A 20,703-nucleotide genomic window follows, 5' to 3' on the forward strand; every position below is an offset into this window, starting at 1 on the left:
GCATTACATACGATTGTATCACAATCGCTTTTTGGCCGAGGTCTATGGTTCTTTTGTACTTAAAATTCTTCACAATACCGGAAGCTGTCCACATATCGAAGTAAGATTGTCCAACTGGGATCACTTCACATCCAATTTGATCTTTCACTTTATACTCGTCTTCACCTTGGAGTACGGGGGGGGGGGAGTATACTTCTTTTTACCTCTTGCACATGCCAATTCAAACATTTCCTCGACTGTTGGTGTAACGACGAATCGTTTTGTCGTATTTACCAGTACATAAGCTTTGTCAGGATTTACTTATACATTTTTTGAATAGCCAATATCTACACATGCGTTTTTGATGTAATTTGAGTATTAATAAATTATAAATTAATCTCTCTAATATACCCAAAATAAATTATATCAAACGTTTTTCATTAATATCTTACACGTGTTATTGAAAATAGAACCTTTCAAAATGACAATGTCGTATGAAGTATCGGTCACTAGAGATTCCAGATTATTGAACGGCGGTATAATGTCAATTCTTTTTGTTATATAAATGAATAGCAAAGCTTCAAATGCCATCGATAATACGGAACAAAAGAAACCTAGCGATAGTTCTAATATTCTTGATCTTCCAACAAGAACATTGGGAATATAGCCTGTGTCAATTATAACTTAAATTAATAATTTTTTATTGTTACACATTAAACGTCATTTTATTTCGATAAGGATTTCGCAATTATAGCACGTCATTTTTGTTTTTACAATACTTAGACATTGTAAATATAAAGAATTTATCAGATAAGTTTTATACATACATATATAAAGGAATAGAAGAAATAAACCATGAAAAAGCATAGGAAAGTTTACCGAAGATTTTAATATAGATTTAAAAAATTTAAGTTAATATATGATTTGAATTTTAGAGTCATATCTTTTTTTTTTTCAATATTTTTGAAATGTTATTATCTGCGTCTATATGGCCGTGAATTCTTCATTTTTTTGTAATAATACGTTATATTTTCCAGAACGAGTATCACAAGTGAGATCAGCACTCCGTAACTCAGTATTAGAAAAATTAGATAAACTTGGTGCAAATCGATCGTTTTAAATATTCCATGATCTCTATTCTCCACTTTGGTATTAAGCCAATAGTTTTTAAATCCTTCCATCAATCCGATTTCTCTGAATTTGAGGAGTCTGGAAAAAAATAAGACAATTATGTGTGTAATCTTTAAAATAATAATTTCTCAAATAATAAGATAATTTATGCAGTACTCACGCGGTATCGATGGTCTTCTTATAGGGGTAGTTCTTTTGGAGTGCGAACGTTATCCACGTCTCATTGAAATTGCCAATGGCCTGCAGCGGGCAGCCGTTTTTGCTCATTGCCATATATCGGTCCTCGATCTCAAACATCGCGTATTTCGTCATCTTGTTGCAAATTTCACCGTGCATATCCTCCGCGATTTCTATAAAACGCACACGCGCCGTCGGGTCGTGTCTGCCTCCATATTTATGCTAAAATAGTAAAGTCACAAATTATTGTATATATTATTTATGTTTCGTAAAAGTGTGTCGTTTCAAGTTACAAAGTTGTACAAAATAATTAAGAACAATCGAATTCTCAATGTTATCTTTTCTTTGCTTTGCTTTGAAGATAAAAGTGCTGTTCTAAATTACGGAAGGAAACTTTACCATGTTTTTAGTGCGAAATATAAATCGCTGAAATACTACTGTGATATAAGTAATCTTTGACGCTTACAACAAAAGAACTGTAGAAAATGCTGTTACGCCACGCCAATAAGATGTATTTTGTATTGTTAATGACAGATTCTACATCCTTAAATGGCAGCGTCATTTCTCTATTTGTCATGCGATATATGAGTTGTGAATTAAAGGCTAACAATATCAGCCATGCGAATATACTTTTCGACAGCGACAAGATCTTGAACTTGTTGTAAAAAGCGTCGGGTACGTAGCCTATAAAAAATCGCAGATTATTTTATCTTATAGTAGCTTTAATTGTGGAATGCTTAATTAACGTTTTAATCTATAAAAACAAAAATTTTCTTTTATTTTATTTCACTGAAAATAAGCTGACAATTTTTTGTTAATTATTCATAAACGCGCTTTTACTTAATTTCTTCTTCGATTGTATTAAGTATGCACCTTGCGTGCTCATTATGGCGAGCGAATAGAAAAAATGATCGCCTAGACTGAAATCCATGGAGCCTTTCCTTTTGCGTTTGGGCTTGTCCGTCGGTACTTTTTGCAGAAAATAACCGACGCAACTTAAGATGATGAACAGAAACAGTATATAAAACCACATTTGCCACGTAAATAACGTAAATACCCATGTGTTATTGAACTGCCATTCCGGTCGAACATAAATGTGAAACCTAAAACATCAATTTATTAAGAATTATTATATATTGCAAGTAAAAGGATTCCCGGCCTGTTTCTGATTTTGCCAACAGCAGGAAGGGAACTACTCTCGACTAATAATTTTGAAATGAGTCACGGGGATGAGCAGTTTCTCGATCGTAATTTATTATTAAGTCTATATCAACTTACCTGCTTCTCCAAAGAGGCATTGTATAATCCACGACGTCGAAGCGAGACAGATAGAATCCACTTCTCATAATTACCTGCGCTTCATTTCGCGCGAGCATGCCGACTAAACCATTCTGAGTACCGTTTTCCAGTCTTTGACCGAAATTGTGATCGGTGACTCTTATTGGGATAAATCTGAGGAATGTAATACTTTATTGACTTATAATCATCAGCAAACCCCATTTGCACACAAACTGAATAAGTACACAGTGTAAATTTTCAAACATGTATGCGCTATTACGTAAAAAATGTTGCCGTAACATACGTAAAATTGAGATATTCCGCGAGAACATGCCACAGGCCGCCGTAAACACCTCTGACTTTCGTATCATTATTGTAAAACATTACTATATTTTTTTCCTATAAGCATAAGAAATTATCATGATCGTTGTTTAATGATTTGAATAATTCTTATAAGCTAGTCTAATAAATTGAATCAACACGGAGGGTTGTCAAAAATTTGCCATTAAGCTCTGTGAGAAGTTTCTGCAACATCTTGCGGAAGAAAAACTGTACGTTGATCTTTTCAGACTCACGTGTTCGCACCTCGTAATACACAGCTTTTACCACTTCTCCGCTCATGTCAGGCTTCTTTGTTGTTCGTTTAGCCAGATTTTCTTGTTGAAAAGCGGCGAATTCCGGAATGCTGAACAATTGCACGAATTTCTGCTGTTGCTTGTGCCAAATTACCCCGGACACGGCGTAACAATCCCATATCATGAGACGAAGAATTGCGACTGTTAGAACAAATTGCGCAGCCATCCTTTGCGAACTTCTTTTTCGTTGAACTAATTTCACGCCAATGATTTTATGTAGGATACACAGATGAATAAAAATATATATTAGATTGTAGTTTTGAACGAGATACGCATATCGTAAAATGCGATTTTTTTTTTTCTCTAATGGATCGATATCATCTAATGGACAGACAGACATATCGTTATTGTCGAAAATTGATAGCACGTAGATTAGTTATGTTGGCATTTTGCCAGTCGATGGATATATCATGCAATGTAATCGTATTCATCTAATTCGCTAATCATTCTAATTAGCACGGTGTCATCCAAACCATCACCATGCCTTAGTTTCTATCATAAGTCTGTCAATTAAAAAACCATTTATTCATAATTACCATTCATATTTTCGTAAATGACGTAAATTGTATTAAAATAATTGTTCGATATACTGTAATATTTTACAATCTCTTTTGGATCGAATACGTCCAGAAACATAAAATGCTCGTCTTGTTATAAAATTTGATAAATATATAATGATCACATTGGCAATTTTTGATAAGTTTTATTTATTCTACTATTAAGTCTACAATTCAAATGGTTTATAAATTTTTTTATTTTAAATATTCTCTTAAGGGGATGCTGTAGTGGCAGTAGTTACCGAAATTTTTTTGAACGCACAAAACTTTGAATTAGCTTTATGGAATTGAAAAAACATTTACAGAATTAAAGTACGCACAGAAATGGAGGATGCTACAGTCAATTTTACATAAAAAACGAAAAAGAATTAAAAATTTCGGCACATAGAGCTGTCATTGACGACAATATTTGCTTAATACAAAAATACTGCAGTTTTGTATATATACAAAATAAGATTATTACTATATCATATCATACTATAATATAAAACCCGACTGTTTGTCTGTCTGTCTGTCTGTCCGTCCGTCCGTCTGCGAACTACTCATTCGTTAGTGGACCGAATTTTTACTAAAAGTATATGAAACAGGAGTAGAATTTCCCGGGGAGTGCCATGATGTGTATAGTTTTTCGTTACCGATTTTCTAGAAACGGGCTTTAAAATTTTAAAAATTTTTCGAGAAATAATAAGTATTAGGTTGGCCAATAAGTCCGTGCGGTTATTTATAAGTAACATTTATAAGTAAAAAACCGCACGGACTTATTGGCCAACTTAATATTAATAATAATAAATTTTATTTAATCCTTGCCTTGCGGCTTAGGATGACTTCCGTCAACCCTTACATAAATTTACAAATGCATAACATAATTTACACACGTATAACTTTCTCATTTACATACATATATCTTATATGTCACTTAGATCATCCTAACTAACTCCAAAATTAATTCAACATTTTAACTGTCCTTATATAAATATCCCTTCCTACTCTTCTCCCTTTATTCTCTCCCTTTTCTCCGCCTTTTTTCTAACCTTTTCTATCCATTTCATTACTTCTAGTCGAAATAATAAGTATTAATGTACAACATTTTTTTAATAATAATACTCATCTTTTAATAATTTTCTGAATAAATGAAGTAGTTTGAAGAAAAACGACGCCCGGACGAAGCCCGGGTAACCAGCTAGTATATATATAAATGTAATAGAATTTTCAGACGTGAGTTAAGTAACTGCTGGTAGATAAATCTTTTGAGCAAATAAAGTAAAATTAAGTAAAATATTCGTGATAACATATATATTAGTGAAAAGTTACGATAGCCTGCGCTGATAAACATATACAATTTTTTCAATTATCAAAATAATAAAAGCTGTTATCATTCCACAGCACATTATTAAAATTACTAAAGAAACTTGCTCTATCTTAATCGCTTCTACTTTGGCATTATAACGACGTTCACTTTTTTTCCGTTAACCAACGATCTACTAACTCATCCCACAATCCAACTTCCTTTATCCTGTACATAAAAATTACTTATTTACATAGCATGTCAGCATTATACGTGCGACTGTATTATAATCGCCCCCGATATCTCTTTGCCCGAGGTCGATGGTCCTTTTGTACTTAAAATTCTTCGCAATGCCAGAAGTTACCCACATTTTGAAGTAAGCCTGTCCAACTGGGATCACTTTACATTCAATATTACCTCTTGCTTGATATTCGTCTTCACCTTGGAGTACGGTATACTTCTTTTTACCTTTTATGCATGCCAATTTAAACATTTCCTCGACTGTTGATGCAACGACGTCGCGTTTTGCAATTCTTACCAGTGCATAAGGTTCGCTAGGGCTTAACTATATGATTTTTTTAAATAGCCAATAACTGTACATATATTTGGGGTGCGTTCCACTTATCGCTCGCAACGCTCGGGAAATTATTTCATCCTTGTTGTTTGTCAAATGTTAAACAAGGACGAAATGATGCTTGCGAGCGGCGTTGCGAGCGTTAAGTGGAACGCAGCCTTGATGTAATTTGAAGATTAATAAATTATAAATGAATTTGATAAACACAAAATAAATTATATCAAACGCATTATATTAATACCTTAAACATGATATCTGCAATAGAACCTTCCAAAGTGACAACGTCATATGAAGTATCGGTCAGCAGAGACTCTAGGTTATTGAATGGCGGTATAACGTTAATCGTTTTTGTTATATAAATGAATAACAAAGCTCCAAATGCCATCGACAATATAGAACAAAAGAGGCCCGGTGATACTTCTAATATTCTTGATCTTCCAACGAGAACATTCGGAATATTGCCCGTTACAATTATTACACGAATTAATAATTTTCCATTAATGCACGATTAAAAATGATCTTATTTTAGTAAGGATTTCGCAATTATAGCAAGTCATTTTTGTATTATTTCAAAATTAATTTAACTTTTTCTCGTGATAATTATGGCGCACTTATAAAATTAAAAATCTGACTTCCAAATCACGTACTTTATACAAAAATAAAAATTTTGCAAAAGATGTCACACGATGTTCATAAATGTGACATGATATGATATCGATCTGCATTGCCTTTTAATTTTAGCTACAGTTAAAAAATAGAAATAGGATGAGACATATTCATATATTAATCATTCATACTTTGATTGCAGACCATTCCAAAGGTGTAAAAGATGTGATCGCTAATGGTCGAGCGTCTGCAATTATTTCCGATCCGTGCGAGAATAGTTTGCGACCAAAAACTGCATACGCTCAATAATAGACACGTAACCAATATAAAGCACCATATTTTCCAGGAGAACACTTTTGCCATCCATGTGCTGTCATGTGTCATCTCATTTCGAATATATAATCGGTGGCTGTAAAATTATTTTAAAATTGTTATAACAACCTGGGATTTTTAAGAATAAATTTTATACGTTGTTATATGTTTTTTAAATCAAAAGTTACATTGTTTTTTTTTTTATTTAGCATTTTGGAAAATATTATCGTGAAGCGGAAAACTTAAAGCATACATACCCGTTCATCCATAAAGGCATTGTAAAATCAGCAGCTAGACGTCGAAGATTGGAAAATTCGACTTTTGAAATCGCGATAGTTTCATTGCGCGTAATTATACCCAATAATCCTTGCTCAAAAATCATCTTGTCTTTCGATGGTGCACCCAGGCTAGTTTCATTTGATCTTATTGGCTGTAATCTAAGAATATGAAGTATCTTTTGATTGTACATGTAATTTATCGTTAGCTTCGTCAACATTCTTCTAATACAATAAATTGCGGTTTAAATTACAGTTTAATCTTACGTGAAATTTAATTTTTTAGAAAGAAGAGTCCCACAATTCACCGCAGAATCCTGTAACTTTCATATCGTTATCATAAAATTCGAGGAAACGCAGTTCCTAAAATACATGAAGAAAATTATCGTCTTGTCTTATCTTCTCTGTCAGTTTATGTTTCTTAGTTTGTAATTATTTAGCAAATTATATAACGTTATTATATATATAAAGTTGTAAGAATAATAAATAATTAATATTGTTACCAAGAATATTGAAAAAAAATTTTATTTCTTGCATTATCATAACTGCCATGTTAAACATACGACATTTCTCGATCTCATTAGGTACTTGGTCCACGTGATGCTATTAAATACCTAATTTTACTTTCTTAAAAATCTCTGTTACAATAAATTGAAGCTACAGACAAAGTTTAAATACTCGTGGATAGCTTCGCATATATATACATATATAATTTTTTTTGTAATATAAAGGTTTGTAAATAAGAATTATTGTATTATTATTAATTATTGAATATTAATTTTAATGAGAGAAGTGTAGAGAAGTCGTAGGATATATTCAAAAATTCAGCCATTTGATGAGCTTTATGGAAATATACCTGGAAAGATGTTAGAGTCAAGTTGCGCAGTTGGAAATTGTGGGTTTCCAGTACTCGACTTTGTTTAAGACGTTCTTGTTGCAGCATGGCAAATATCGGCACGCTGGAAATTGGCACGAAAGTTTTCTGCGTTTTACTCCAAATCATCGTTTTGGACTATGACAAAGCTCGACGTAATTGAAAATAACGCTTGTCTAACGAAGACAATTTGCAACGTGCTTTGCCGATCTACAACGATAATGATATATACATTATTATTATTTTTTGCGTAGTATGATTACGGAAATTATGATTATCATATCTTTGATCGCATTGTTGCGGGTGAAACATGAGATAATTGCAGTTACATTGTTTTTTTTTATGCAGAAGATAATTTAGCTCGCAGCAATTCTCTTTACAGCTGAGAACAAGAGAAAGGAAATGTTTATGTATTAATGTTGCATTATTGCAGTAGCCATCAATTATTTATTTTTTTATTAGGACTTCCCATTTAACGAAGAGAGTAAATACATATCTTATGGGTGTTGTAGGATTATGTATACAGTAGAAATGTACAATGTATTCGATGTACATGCTTTGTAATGATTTTCACGTTTAGATTGAGATATGATGCAGTGCATTTTGCTTACGTCATTTATTTATGGCTTATCAATTTTAGTCACTATCATGATATGCAGAATAAACATGTGCCTTTTGTCTGATCAAATTGCTATTGCATGTTATCTCATAGCTAATATGAAACCGAAGCGATCAAGCTCATCAGAACAAGAGATTTTACTATGAGCAAAACATGTAATCAGTAAACACAACGTTATGGGTATTTTTAATATCTGTTTTATTTACAGATTGTAAATAAAAAGATTATTTAGCTAGCACGTATTGTTATTTAAAGAAAACAGATGGAACAAACTGATTCATTATTGCTATATAAAAACAAGCTTTCCAGAGAATGAAAAGACTTCCGTAAATTGTATTAAGATAATTGTTCAATATATTGTAATCTTTTACAGTCGCTTTTGGATCGAATACTTCCCAGAAACATAAAATGCCCGTCTTGTTTTAGTTTGATGAGCATTACAATCACATCGACAATTTTTCGACAAGTTTTGTATGTTCTACTATTAGTCTACAATTTATATATAATTATAATGTTTTTATTATAATATTATCCACTTAAAACTAACAATAATTTATGTATATTCTTAGAATATTAAATGACGTAATTAAGATAAATGAAAGCATATAAGAGAACATTATTGAAATCCAAGTATCCCGCGTATCTATGGTCATTGTTTAAACATTCTGCATATGTCGAGATACGCAGAAGGGCATATTAGAATGTTTAAACAATGGTCATAGATACGCGAGATATTTGAATTTCAATAATGTCCGGGGTTACCCCCCGTTTATCTACATAATCATGTTTCATTAATGATTTTATTATTTACTACAATTTTTTAATTAACATAAATGTAACAGAATTTTTAGACGTGAATTAAGTAACTGCTGGTAGATAAGTTTTTTGAGCAAATAAAGTAAAATTAAATAAAATATTTGTGATAGCATATATATATTAGTGAAAAGTTACGATAGTCTGCGTCGATAAGCATATACAATTTTTTCAATTATCAAAATAATAAAAGCTGTTATCATTCCACAGCTCATCATTAAAATTACTAAAGAAACTTGCTCTAACCCAATCGCTTCTACGTTGGCATTATTATGACGTTGACTATTCTCCATTAACCAACGATCTACTAACGGACCCCACAATCCAACTTCCTTTAATCTGAGTATCCTGTATACATAAAAATTACTTGTCTACTTAGCACGTTAGCATTATACACGACGGTATTATAATCGCTTTTTACCCGAGGTCGATGGTCCTTTTGTACTTAAAATTCCTCGCAATGCCGGAAGCTACCCACATCAGTTTGAAGTAAGATTCTCCAACTGGAATCACCTTACATCCAATTTTTCCTCTTGCTTTATATTCGTCTTCACCTTGGAATATGGTATACTTCCTTTTACCTTTTATACATGCCAATTTAAACATTTCCTCGACTGTTGATGCAACGACAGCGCGTTTTGCCCTTCTTACCAGTGTAAAAGGTTTGTTAGGGTTTGTCTATAAATTTTTTAATAACCAATATCTATACATACACTCGATGTAATTTGAAGATTAATAAATTATAAATAAATCTAATAAACGCAAAATAAATTATATCAAACGTATTTTATTAATACCTTAAACGTGATATCTCCAATAGAACCTTTCAAAATAACAACGTCATATGAAGTATCGGTCAGCATAGACTCTAGATTATTGAATGGCGGCATAACGTTAATCCTTTTTGCTATATAAATGAATAACAAAGCTCCAAATGCCATCGACAATATAGAACAAAAGAAACCCAGCGATACTTCCAATATTCTTGATCTTCTGACAAGAACGTGGGGAATATTGCCTGTTACAATTATTATTACTCAAATTAATAATTTTTTATTATTACACGATTAAAAATTATTTTATTTCGGTAAGAATTTCGCAATTATAGCACGTCATTTTTGTATTATTTAAGCATTAAGTTAACTTTTGTTCGTAATAATTATGGCGCATTCATAAAATGAAAAATCTAACTCTCAAATCACGTAAACTCTATTTTGGTAAAAGATGTCACACGATGTTCATAAATGTGACATGATATGATATCGATCTGCATTATTGTCTCTTAATTTAGCTACAGTTAAAAAATAGAAACAGGATATTGAGATATATTTATATTAATCATTCATACTTTGATTGCAGACCATTCCAAAGGTGTAAAAGATATGATCGCTAATGGTCGAGCGTCTGCCATTATTTCCGATCCGTGCGAGAATAGTTTGCGAACAAAAACTGCATACGCTCAATAATAGACACATAACTAATATAAAGCACCATATTTCCCAGGAGAACACTTTTGCCATCCATGTGTTGTCGTGTGAGATCTCATTTCGAATATATAATCGGTGGCTGTAACATATTATTATAAGAATGTTATAACAACCTGAAGTTTATAAGAATAAATTTTGTACGTTGTTATATGTCTTCTTTTTAAAGTTGCATTGTTTCGTCTTTATTTAGCATCTTAGAAGACTTAAAAAATATCATCGTGTCACTTAAAGCGTACCTGTTCATCCATAAAGGCATTGTAAAATCAGCAGCTATACTTCGAACACTGTAAGTTTCGACTTTTGGAATCGCTATAGTTTCATTGCGCGAAATTATACCTAATAACCCTTGCTCAAAAATGGTCTGGTTTTTTGATGATGCGCCCAGGCCAGTTTCATTTGATCTTATTGGCTGTAATCTAAGAATATGAAAGAGATATCCTTTGATTGTACATGTAATTTATCGTTAGCTAGCTTTGCCAACGATCCTTTAATATAATAAAAGTGGTTTGGATTACAATTTAATCTTACGTAAAATTCAATTTTTCAGAAAGAAGAGTCCACAATTCACCGCAAAGTCCTGTAACTTTTGTATCGTTATCGTAAAATTCGAGGAAATGCGGATCCTAAAATACATGAAGAAATTGTCATTCAGTCTTCGCAGTCAGTTTATATTTCTTAGTTTGTAATTCTTTAATAAATTGTATGACGTTGAAAGAATATTAAATAATTTAAAATCGTTTCCCGAAATATATAGAATAAGAAAGATTTTTTTTTTTTGCATTATCACAGTTATCACTAAAAAATACGATATTTCTACCATTATTACTTGGTCCACTTGATACTATTAATTTATTGAATATTAATTTTGCTGAGAGAGAAGTGTGGAAATATGTATAAATATAATAGAATATCCAATAACTCATTTGAGCTTCATGGAAGCGTACCTGGAAGGATGTTAGAGTCAAGTTGCGCAATTGGAAATTGTGGATTTCCAGTGCTCGACTTTGTTTAAGACGTTCTTGTTGCAGCATGGCAAATATCGGCACGCTGGAGATTGGCACGAAAGTTTTCTGCGTTTTACTCCAAATCACGCCGTTCATTGTTCCGGACAAAGCTCGACTTAATCGGATATAACGCTCATCGGCTCACAAAGACAATTTGCAATGTGCTTTGCCGATTTACAACGATAATGATATATGGATTGTTATTTTCGTAATATAATTACGGATATTATTATTATCATGCATATTCTTGATCGCATTTTGTTCACGGTGAAACAGTTGCAGTTAAATTGCAATTAAATTGTCTTTTTTATGCTGATGAAGATAATTTAACTTGCAGCATTTATTTTTATAGCGAAGAAAAAGAGAAAGAAAATGTTTATGTGTATTAATGTTGCATTAATGCAGTGTCCATCTAAAACTATTCATGTTTTTTATTAGAACTTCTCATTTAACGAAAAGGGTATAAAATATTATACATACCATGTGCAGCTAGGTGTTGCCGGATCATGTATGTACAGTACAAATATACAATGTATTTGATGCACCTGCTTTGTAAGGATTTTAACGTAGATTGAGATATGATACAAATATACTTTATTTACGTTACGTTTATTCATGGCTGATCAATTTTAGTTATTATTATAATATGCAGGATAAACATTTGCCTTTTGTCTGATCAATTGCTCGGTGCCAATGGCGCGTCAATTTGTTATCTCACAGTTAATACGAACACCGAAGCGATCAAGATCATCACGTGATTTCACTATATGAGTGAAACATTATGTAATCAATAAATACACATCATGGGCATTTTTATCATTTATTACAGATTGTAAATAAAAAGATAATTTAGCTAGCACGTATTGTTACTTAAATAAAACATTACATAGAATAAATTGATCCATTATTGCAATATAAAATAAGGCCTTCCGATGAATCGAAAAACTCTTGTAAATCTCTCTCTCTCTCTCTCTCTCTCTCTCTCTCTCTCTCTTTCTATCTCTCTCTCCCTTTCTCTCTCTCTTTCTCTCTCTATTAGATATTACAATTGTTTAATATACTGTAATCTTTTACAATTGTTTTTTGATCGAGTACTTTCAGAAACATAAAATGTTGTCTTGTTATAAAGTTTGAGCATTATAATTACATCAGTAATTTTTCGACATGTTGTGTCTATTTTATTATATTAATCTCCAATTTATGTAGTTTATAATCTTTTTATTTTAATAGTATCATAGTATCCACTTAAAACTAAAAGTAAGTTCGATCTGTATATTCATATAGAATATCAAATAACGTAATGACAAATAAAAATATATGAGAGAAATGAAATTCTGATGATACTCATACATAATCATGTTTGATTAATAATTTTATAATTTATCAAAGTTTTTTAATTATTACAGCAATAATTGTAGTTTACACATTCATGTATGGTATAAATGTAATAGAGTTTTCAAACGTAAGTTAAATAACTGCTGGCAGATAAATCTTTGGAGCAAGTAAAGTAAAATTACATAATTAAAATATTAATGATAGCATTAGTGAAAAGTTACGATAGCCTGCGTTGATAAGTATATACAATTTTTTCAATCATGAAAATAATAAAAGCTGTTATCATTCCACAGCACATCATTAAAATTACTAAAGAAACTTGATCTATCCCAATCGCTTCTACGTTGGCATTATTATGACGTTGACTTTTCTCCGTTAACCAACGATTTACTAACGCATTCCACAATCCAACTTCCTTTAATCTGAGTATCCTGTATACATAAAAATTACTTGTTTACATAGCACGTTAGCATTTACACGACGGTATTATAATCGGTTTTTACCCGAGGTCGATGGTCCTTTTGTACTTAAAATTTCTCGCAATGCCGGAAGCTACCCACATTTTGAAGTAAGATTGTCCAACTGGAATCACCTCACATCCAGTTTGACCTTTTGCTTTATACTCGTCTTCACCTTGGAGTGCGGTATACTTCTTTTTACCTTTTATACATGCCAATTTAAACATTTCCTCGACTGTTGATGCAACGACGACGCGTTTTGCAGTTCTTACCAGTGCATAAGGTTTGTTAGGGCTTACCTATACATTTTTTAATAGCCACAATATCTGAACATATACTCGATGTAATTTAAAGATTAACAAATTACACATAAATAAATCTAATAAATAAATTATATCAAACGTATTTTATTATTACCTTAAACGCGATATCTCCAATAGAACCTTTCAAAATAACAACGTCATATGAGGTATCGGTCAGCAGAGATTCTAGATTATTGAATGGCGGTATAACGTTAATCCTTTTTGCTATATAAAGGAATAACAAAGCTCCAAAAGCCATCGACAATATAGAACAAAATAGGCCCAGCGATACTTCAAATATTCTTGATCTTCCAACAAGAACATCGGGAATATAGCCTGTTACAGTTATTACTCAAGTTAATAATTTTTTGTTATTATAAACCATTTAATGATTAAATATTATTTTATTCCGATAAAGATATTCTTATTATAGTCATTTTTGTATTATTTCAAAATAAAGTTAACATTCTCGCATAATAATTATAACGTATTTATAAAATAAAAAATGTAACTTAAACTCTATACCAAGGTAAACATTTTGACAAAAAAATGTCACATTATGTTCATAAACGTGATATGATATGATATCTGCATTGCTTTTTAATTTAGCTACAGTTAAAAAATAGAAAAACAGGATGAAACATATTCATATTAATACTTCATACATACTTTGATTGCAGACCATTCCAAAGGTGTAAAAGATGTGATCGCTAATGGTCGAGCGTCTGCAATTATTTCCGATCCGTGCGAGAGTAGTTTGTGACCAAAAACTGCATACGCTCAATAATAGACACATAACCAATATAAAGCACCATATTTCCCAGGAGAACACTTTTGCCATCCATGTGCTGTCGTGTATTATCTCATGCTGAATATATAATCGGTGGCTGTAACATTATTATTATAAGGTTGTTATAACAATTGTTTATAAGAATACATTTTATACGTTGTTATATGTCTTTTTTTTTTAAGTTGCATTGTTTCGTCTTTATTTAGAATTTTAGAAGACTTAAAAAATATCATCGTGTGAAGCACTTAAAGCGTACCTGTTCATCCATAAAGGCATTGTAAAATCAGCAGCTATACTTCGAACGCTGTAAGTTTCGACTTTTGGAATCGCAATAGTTTCATTGCGCGAAATTATACTTAATAACCCTTGCTCAAAAATGGTCTGGTTTTTCGATGATGCACCCAAGCCAGTTTCATTTGATCTTATTAGCTGTAATCTAAGAATATGAAGTATTCTTTGATTGTACATGTAATTTATCGTTAGCTTTGCCAAAAATTTTCTAATATAATATTGCGGTTTGGATTACAGTTTAATCTTACGTAAAATTCAATTTTTCCGAAAGAAGAGTCCACAATTCGCCGCAAAGTCCTGTAACTTTCGTATCGTTATCGTGAAATTCGAGGAAATTCGGATCCTAAAATACATGAAGTAATTGTCATCCAGTCTTCGCAGTCAGTTTATATATTTCTTAGTTTGTAATTTTTTTTAAATAAATTGTATAACGTTGAAAGAATAATAAGTAATTTAATATCGCGTTTCCCGAAATATATAGAATAAGAAAAATTATTCTTTCTTGCATTATCAGTTATTATTTAAAAATACGATATTTCTATCATCATTATACTTGGTCCACGTGATACTATTAATTATCTAATTATACTTTCTTAGAAATTTCTATTTTAATAAATTGAAGAAATTGAAGCTACAGATAAATTTGTCATAAATTTTAATTACTCAATGAATAGTTTCGTATAACATTTTTCATAACTTGAAAATTTTTATAGGAATTATCGTACTATTATTATTAATTATTGAATATTAATTTTAATGAGAGAAGTGTGGAAATATGTATAAATATAATAGGATATCCACACAAAAACTCAGTTGAGTTTCATATATGGAAGCGTACCTGGAAGGATGTTAGAGTCAAGTTGCGCAATTGGAAATTGTGGGTTTCCAGTGCTCGACTTTGTTTAAGACGTTCTTGTTGCAGCATGGCAAATATTGGCACGCTGGAAATTGGTACAAAAGTCTTCTGCATTTTACTCCAAATCACGCCGTTCATTGTTTCGGACCACGACAAAGCTCGACGTAATCGGGAATAACGAATAACACTCGTCTCACAAAGACATTTGGAACGTGTTTTGCCGATTAGCAATGATATATATTATGATATATATTATTTTCTTAAACAGTATAATTACGGAAATTGTTATTATACCCTATCCTTGATCGCATTGTCCACGGTGTAAATATGAGACAATTGCAGTTAAATTGTCTTCCTTATGGAGGAGACAATTTTACTCGAAATAACTTCCTTTATAGCTGAGAAAAAAAGAAAGAAAATGTATATGTATTAATATTGCATTAGTGCAGTATCCATCAATTATTCATCTTTTGTTTAGAACTTCCTATTTGACGGAGAGAGTAGATACATATCTTATAAGTTGCGGGATTATGTAAACAGTAGAAATGTACAATGTATTCGATGCACTTGCATTGTAATGATTTTAACGTAGATCGAGATGTCCTGCAGTATATTTTGCTTACATCATTTATTAATGGCCAATCAATTTTAGTCACTATCATGATGTATAAGACAAACATGTGCTTTTTTTCGATCAAATTGCTGGCATTGCGTGCCTTAATGATGCGTTGTTATCACATACCGCTAATTGCGAAGACTGAAGCTAATGCAAAGATTAAAGTGATTAAGGTCATGAATATACACGTGATTTCACTATGATGAAACATGTAATCAGAGTAAATACCTACACGTCATGGGCATTTTTATCATTTGTTACAGATTGTAAATCAAAAGATAATTTAGCTAGCACGTATTGTTACTTAAATAAAACATTAGATGGAACAAATTGATATCCAATATAAAATAAAGCCTTCTGGTGAATGGAAAAACTCTTGTAAATGTCTCTCTCTCGTATTAGGTATTACAATTGTTTAATATACTGTAATCTTTTACAATTGTTTTTTGATCGAGTACTTTCAGAAACATAAAATGTTGTCTTGTTATAAAGTTTGATGAGGATTATAATCACATCAGCAATTTTTCGACATGTTGTGTTTATTTTACTATTAATCTCCAATTTATGTAGTTTATAATCTTTTTATTTTAATAGTATCCACTTAAAACTAACAGTAAGTTCTGTATATTCATAAAATATCAAAAAAAAAAAATGACGTAATGAGATAAATAAATATATATGAGAGAAATAAAATTCTGATGATACTCATACATAATCATGTTTGATTAATAATTTTATTATTTATCACAGTTTTTTTTAATTATTACAGCATTAATTGTAGTTTACACATTCATGTATGGTATAAATGTAATAGTTTTCAAACGTGAGTTAAATAACTGCTGGCAGATAAATCTTTGAAGCAAATAAAGTAAAATTACATAATAAAAATATTCATGATAGCATTAGTGAAAAGTTACGATAGCCTGCGTTGATAAGCATATACAATTTTTTCAATTCTGAAAATAATAAAAGCTGCTATCATTCCACAGCACATCATTAAAATTACTAAAGAAACTTGCTCTATCCCAATCGCTTCGACGTTGGCATTATTATGAAGTTGACTTTTTTCCGTTAACCAACGATCTACTAATTCATCCCACAATCCAACTTTTTTTAATCTGAGTATCCTGTATACATAAAAATTACTTGTTTACATATAGCACGTTAGCATTATACCTATACGCTGGTATTATAATCGCTTTTTACCCGAGGTCGATGGTTCTTTTGTACTTAAAATTCCTCGCAATGCCGGAAGCTACCCACATTTTGAAGTAAGATTGTCCAATTGGAATCACCTCACATCCAATTTTACCTCTTGCTTTATACTCGTCTTCACCTTGGAGTGCGGTATACTTCTTTTTACCTTTTATACATGCCAATTTAAACATTTTCTCGATTGTTGATGCAACGACGACGCGTTTTGCCCTTCTTACCAGTGTATAAAGTTTGTTAGAGTTTACCTGTAAGTTTTTTAATAGCCAATATCTGGATCACATATACTCGATGTAATTTAAAGATTAACAAATTATATAAATAAATATTTAATAAATAAATTATATCAAACGTATTTTATTATTACCTTAAACGCGATATCTCCAATAGAACCTTTCAAAATAACAACGTCATATGAGTTATCGGTCAGCAGAGATTCTAGATTATTGAATGGCGGTATAACGTTAATCCTTTTTGCTATATAAAGGAATAACAAAGCTCCAAATGCCATCGACAATATAGAACAAAAGAGGCCCAGCAATACTTCAAATATTCTTGATCTTCCAACAAGAACATCGGGAATATAGCCTGTTACAGTTATTACTCAAATTAATAATTTCTTGTTATTATAAACCATTTAATGATTAAATATTATTTTATTCCGATAAAGATATTCTTATTATAGTCATTTTTGTATTATTTTAAAATAAAGTTAACATTTTCGCATAATAATTATGACGCATTTATAAAATAAAAAATCTGACTTTTTACTCAAACTTTATACCAAGGTAAACATTTTGACAAAAAGTGTCACACTATGTTCATAAATGTGATATAATATGATATGATATCTGCATTGCTTTTTAATTTAGCTACAGTTAAAAAATAGAAACAGGATAAAACATATTCATATTAATACTTCATACATACTTTGATTGCAGATTATTCCAAAGATGTAAAAAATATGATCGCTAATGGTCGAGCGTCTGCAATTATTTCCGATCCGTGCGAGAATAATTTGTGACCAAAAACTGCATACGCTCAATAATAGTCACATAACCAACAATATAAAGCACCATATTTTCCAGGAGAACACTTTTACCATCCAAGTGCTGTCGTGTATTATCTCACGTTGAATATATATAATCGGTGGCTGTAACATTATTATAAAAATGTTATAACAACCTGAAGTTTATAAGAATAAATTTTGTACGTTGTTATATATGTCTTCTTTTTAAAGTTGCATTGTTTCGTCTTTATTTAGCATCTTAGAAGACTTAAAAAATATCATCGTGTGAAGCACTTAAAGCGTACCTGTTCGCATCCATAAAGGCATTGTAAAATCAGCAGCTATACTTCGAACACTGTAAGTTTCGACTTTTGGAATCGCAATAGTTTCATTGCGCGAAATTATACTTAATAACCCTTGCTCAAAAATGGTCTGGTTTTTTGATGATGCGCCCAAGCCAGTTTCATTTGATCTTATTGGCTGTAATCTAAGAATATGAAGTATTTTTTTATTGTACATGTAATTTATCGTTAGCTTTGCCAACAATCTTCTAATATAATAAATTGCGGTTTGGATTACAATTTAATCTAACGTAATATTCAATTTTTCAGAAAGAAGAGTCCACAATTCACCGCAAAGTCCTGTAACTTTCGTATCGTTATCGTAAAATTCGAGGAAATGCGGATCCTAAAAATACATGAAGAAATTGTCATCCAGTCTTCGCAGTCAGTTTATATTTCTTAGTTTGTAATTTTTTAATAAATTGTATAACGTTGACAAAATAGTAAGTAATTTAATATATCGTTCCCGAAATATAGAATAAGAAAAATTATTCTTTCTTGCATTATCATAGTTATTATTAAAAAATACGATATTTTTATCATCATTACTTGGTCCATGTGATACTATTAATTATTTAATTATACTTTCTTAGAAATTTCTATTATAATAAATTGAATAAATTAAAGCTACTGATAAATTTGTCATAAATTTTAATTACTCAATGAATTGTTTCAGATAACATTTTTCATAATTTGAAAATTTTTAATAAGATTTATCGTACTATTATTATTAATTATTGAATATTAATTTTAATGAGAGAGGTGTGGAAATATGTATAAATATAATAAAATATCCAAGAACTCAGTTGAGCTTTATGGAAGTACCTGGTAGGATGTTAGAGTCAAGTTGCGCAATTGGAAATTGTGGGTTTCCAGTGCTCGACTTTGTTTAAGACGTTCTTGTTGTAGCATGGCAAATATCGGCACGCTGGAAATTGGTACGAAAGTCTTCTGCGTTTTACTCCAAATCACGCCGTTTATTGTTTCGGACTACGATAAAGCTCGACGTAATCGGGAATAACGCTCGTCTCACAAAGACATTTGAAACGTGTTTTGTCGATTTGCATTATTTGCAACGACATATACTTATTTTGATATATATTATTTTCTTACACAGTATAATTACGGAAATTGTGGTTATATATCCTATCCGTGATCGCATTGTCCACGGTGTAAATGAGACAATTGCAGTTAAATTGTCTTCCTTATGCAGGAGACAATTTAACCCGAAATAACTTTCTTTATATAGCTGAGAAAAGGAGAAAGAAAATGTATATGTATTAATATTGCATTAGCGCAGTATCCATCAATTATTCATCTTTGGATTAGAACTTCCTATTTAACGGAGAGAGTATAGATATATATTTTATAGGTTGCAAGGATTATACGTAAACAGTAGAAATGTACAATGTATTCGATGCACCTGCTTTGTAATGATTTTAACGTAGATCGAGATGTCCTGCAGTATATTTTGCTTACGTCATTTATTTATGACTAATCAATTTTAGTCACTATCATGATGTATAAGACAAACATGTGCTTTTTTCGATCAAATTGCTAGCATTGCGTGCCTTAATGGTGCGTTGATTTGTTATCGCATCGCTAATGCGAACACTGAAGCTAATGGAAAGACTAAAGTGATCAAGGTCATCAACACACGTGATTTCACTATGCATGAGTGAAACATGTAAATCAATAATTGCACATCATGGACATTTTTATTATTTTTAACATCTGTTACAGATTGTGTAAATAAAAAGATAAGCTAGTATGTATAGTAGTTAGTTAAATAAAACATCAGATGAGACAAATTGATTCATTCATTCATTATCGCAATATAAAATAAAGCCTTTCAGAATGGAAAGAATTCAAATTAATTATTATAAC

The 20,703-nt window shown here is 31.2% G+C and overlaps 4 protein-coding genes and 2 pseudogenes across 7 annotated transcripts in view; 1 reads left to right on the plus strand and 5 right to left on the minus strand.

Moving 5' to 3' along the window:
* Mrpl45 (mitochondrial ribosomal protein L45) overlaps positions 1–20,564 on the plus strand; it is a 29,716-nt gene extending 9,152 nt beyond the window's left edge. The window contains exons 7-8 of one of the 2 annotated variants that reach the window (XR_013258713.1): positions 18,408–18,832; positions 19,087–20,564. The gene's annotated coding sequence lies outside the window, so the exon portion shown is untranslated. Of the gene's footprint in view, positions 1–6,424; positions 6,567–18,407; positions 18,833–19,086 lie in introns of those variants that run through there. The other variant, XM_077416989.1, reaches the window with a different exon arrangement.
* Positions 392–6,418, minus strand: LOC143903418 (glutamate receptor ionotropic, kainate glr-3-like). The gene is made up of 7 exons (XM_077416983.1): positions 3,151–6,418; positions 2,870–2,964; positions 2,566–2,739; positions 2,161–2,390; positions 1,754–1,971; positions 1,271–1,509; positions 392–1,188 (listed from the first exon to the last, which is right to left on the minus strand). Exons 1-7 carry the CDS (start codon positions 3,538–3,540, stop codon positions 954–956), a joined length of 1,581 nt encoding a protein of 526 aa, XP_077273109.1. The 5' UTR covers positions 3,541–6,418; the 3' UTR covers positions 392–953.
* Positions 6,400–8,267, minus strand: LOC143903452 (uncharacterized; annotated as a pseudogene). The gene is made up of 4 exons (XR_013258718.1): positions 7,666–8,267; positions 7,077–7,172; positions 6,792–6,971; positions 6,400–6,631 (listed from the first exon to the last, which is right to left on the minus strand). The product of XR_013258718.1 is annotated as an uncharacterized LOC143903452 (transcript).
* On the minus strand, positions 8,322–11,711 carry LOC143903421 (uncharacterized). The gene is made up of 7 exons (XM_077416987.1): positions 11,547–11,711; positions 11,131–11,225; positions 10,839–11,018; positions 10,464–10,681; positions 9,913–10,133; positions 9,537–9,793; positions 8,322–9,463 (listed from the first exon to the last, which is right to left on the minus strand). Exons 1-7 carry the CDS (start codon positions 11,700–11,702, stop codon positions 9,250–9,252), a joined length of 1,341 nt encoding a protein of 446 aa, XP_077273113.1. The 5' UTR covers positions 11,703–11,711; the 3' UTR covers positions 8,322–9,249.
* Positions 13,154–15,776, minus strand: LOC143903422 (uncharacterized). Its single transcript, XM_077416988.1, has 7 exons — positions 15,621–15,776; positions 15,031–15,125; positions 14,748–14,927; positions 14,371–14,588; positions 13,817–14,037; positions 13,445–13,698; positions 13,154–13,372 (listed from the first exon to the last, which is right to left on the minus strand). The coding sequence occupies exons 1-7, from the start codon at positions 15,774–15,776 to the stop codon at positions 13,159–13,161; spliced, it is 1,338 nt and encodes a 445-aa protein (XP_077273114.1). The 3' UTR covers positions 13,154–13,158.
* On the minus strand, positions 17,050–19,978 carry LOC143903453 (uncharacterized; annotated as a pseudogene). Its single transcript, XR_013258719.1, has 8 exons — positions 19,943–19,978; positions 19,642–19,806; positions 19,068–19,162; positions 18,770–18,962; positions 18,397–18,619; positions 17,834–18,054; positions 17,461–17,714; positions 17,050–17,381 (listed from the first exon to the last, which is right to left on the minus strand). The product of XR_013258719.1 is annotated as an uncharacterized LOC143903453 (transcript).
* Positions 20,565–20,703: the final 139 nt, after the last annotated feature.

The sequence above is a fragment of the Temnothorax americanus genome, unplaced genomic scaffold, assembly GCF_048541705.1.
Source record: "Temnothorax americanus isolate GAGA-0224 unplaced genomic scaffold, ASM4854170v1 Scaffold47, whole genome shotgun sequence".
NCBI classification, from domain to species: Eukaryota; Metazoa; Arthropoda; class Insecta; order Hymenoptera; family Formicidae; genus Temnothorax; species Temnothorax americanus.

Excerpts from the sequence above, each read along its gene's own strand:
- LOC143903422 (XM_077416988.1), bottom strand. The coding sequence starts at position 15,776 with ATGAACGGCGTGATTTGGAGTAAAATGCAGAAGACTTTTGTACCAATT. Across the intron at positions 14,589-14,747 it reads ATGCCTTTATGGATGAACAG|CCACCGATTATATATTCAGC; the intron begins GTACGCTTTAAG and ends ATAATGTTACAG. Across the intron at positions 13,699-13,816 it reads TTGGAGATATCGCGTTTAAG|GTAAGCCCTAACAAACCTTA; the intron begins GTAATAATAAAA and ends AAAAATGTATAG.
- LOC143903421 (XM_077416987.1), bottom strand. The coding sequence starts at position 11,702 with ATGAACGGCGTGATTTGGAGTAAAACGCAGAAAACTTTCGTGCCAATC. Across the intron at positions 11,226-11,546 it reads TGACTCTAACATCCTTCCAG|GATCCGCATTTCCTCGAATT; the intron begins GTACGCTTCCAT and ends CATGTATTTTAG. Across the intron at positions 9,464-9,536 it reads AAAAGGACCATCGACCTCGG|GATACTCAGATTAAAGGAAG; the intron begins GTAAAAAGCGAT and ends TTATGTATACAG.
- LOC143903418 (XM_077416983.1), bottom strand. The coding sequence starts at position 3,540 with ATGTCTGTCTGTCCATTAGATGATATCGATCCATTAGAGAAAAAAAAA. Across the intron at positions 2,740-2,869 it reads GCGGAATATCTCAATTTTAC|ATTTATCCCAATAAGAGTCA; the intron begins GTATGTTACGGC and ends TACATTCCTCAG. Across the intron at positions 1,510-1,753 it reads TTTTCTACAGTTCTTTTGTT|CATAAATATGGAGGCAGACA; the intron begins GTAAGCGTCAAA and ends TTACTATTTTAG.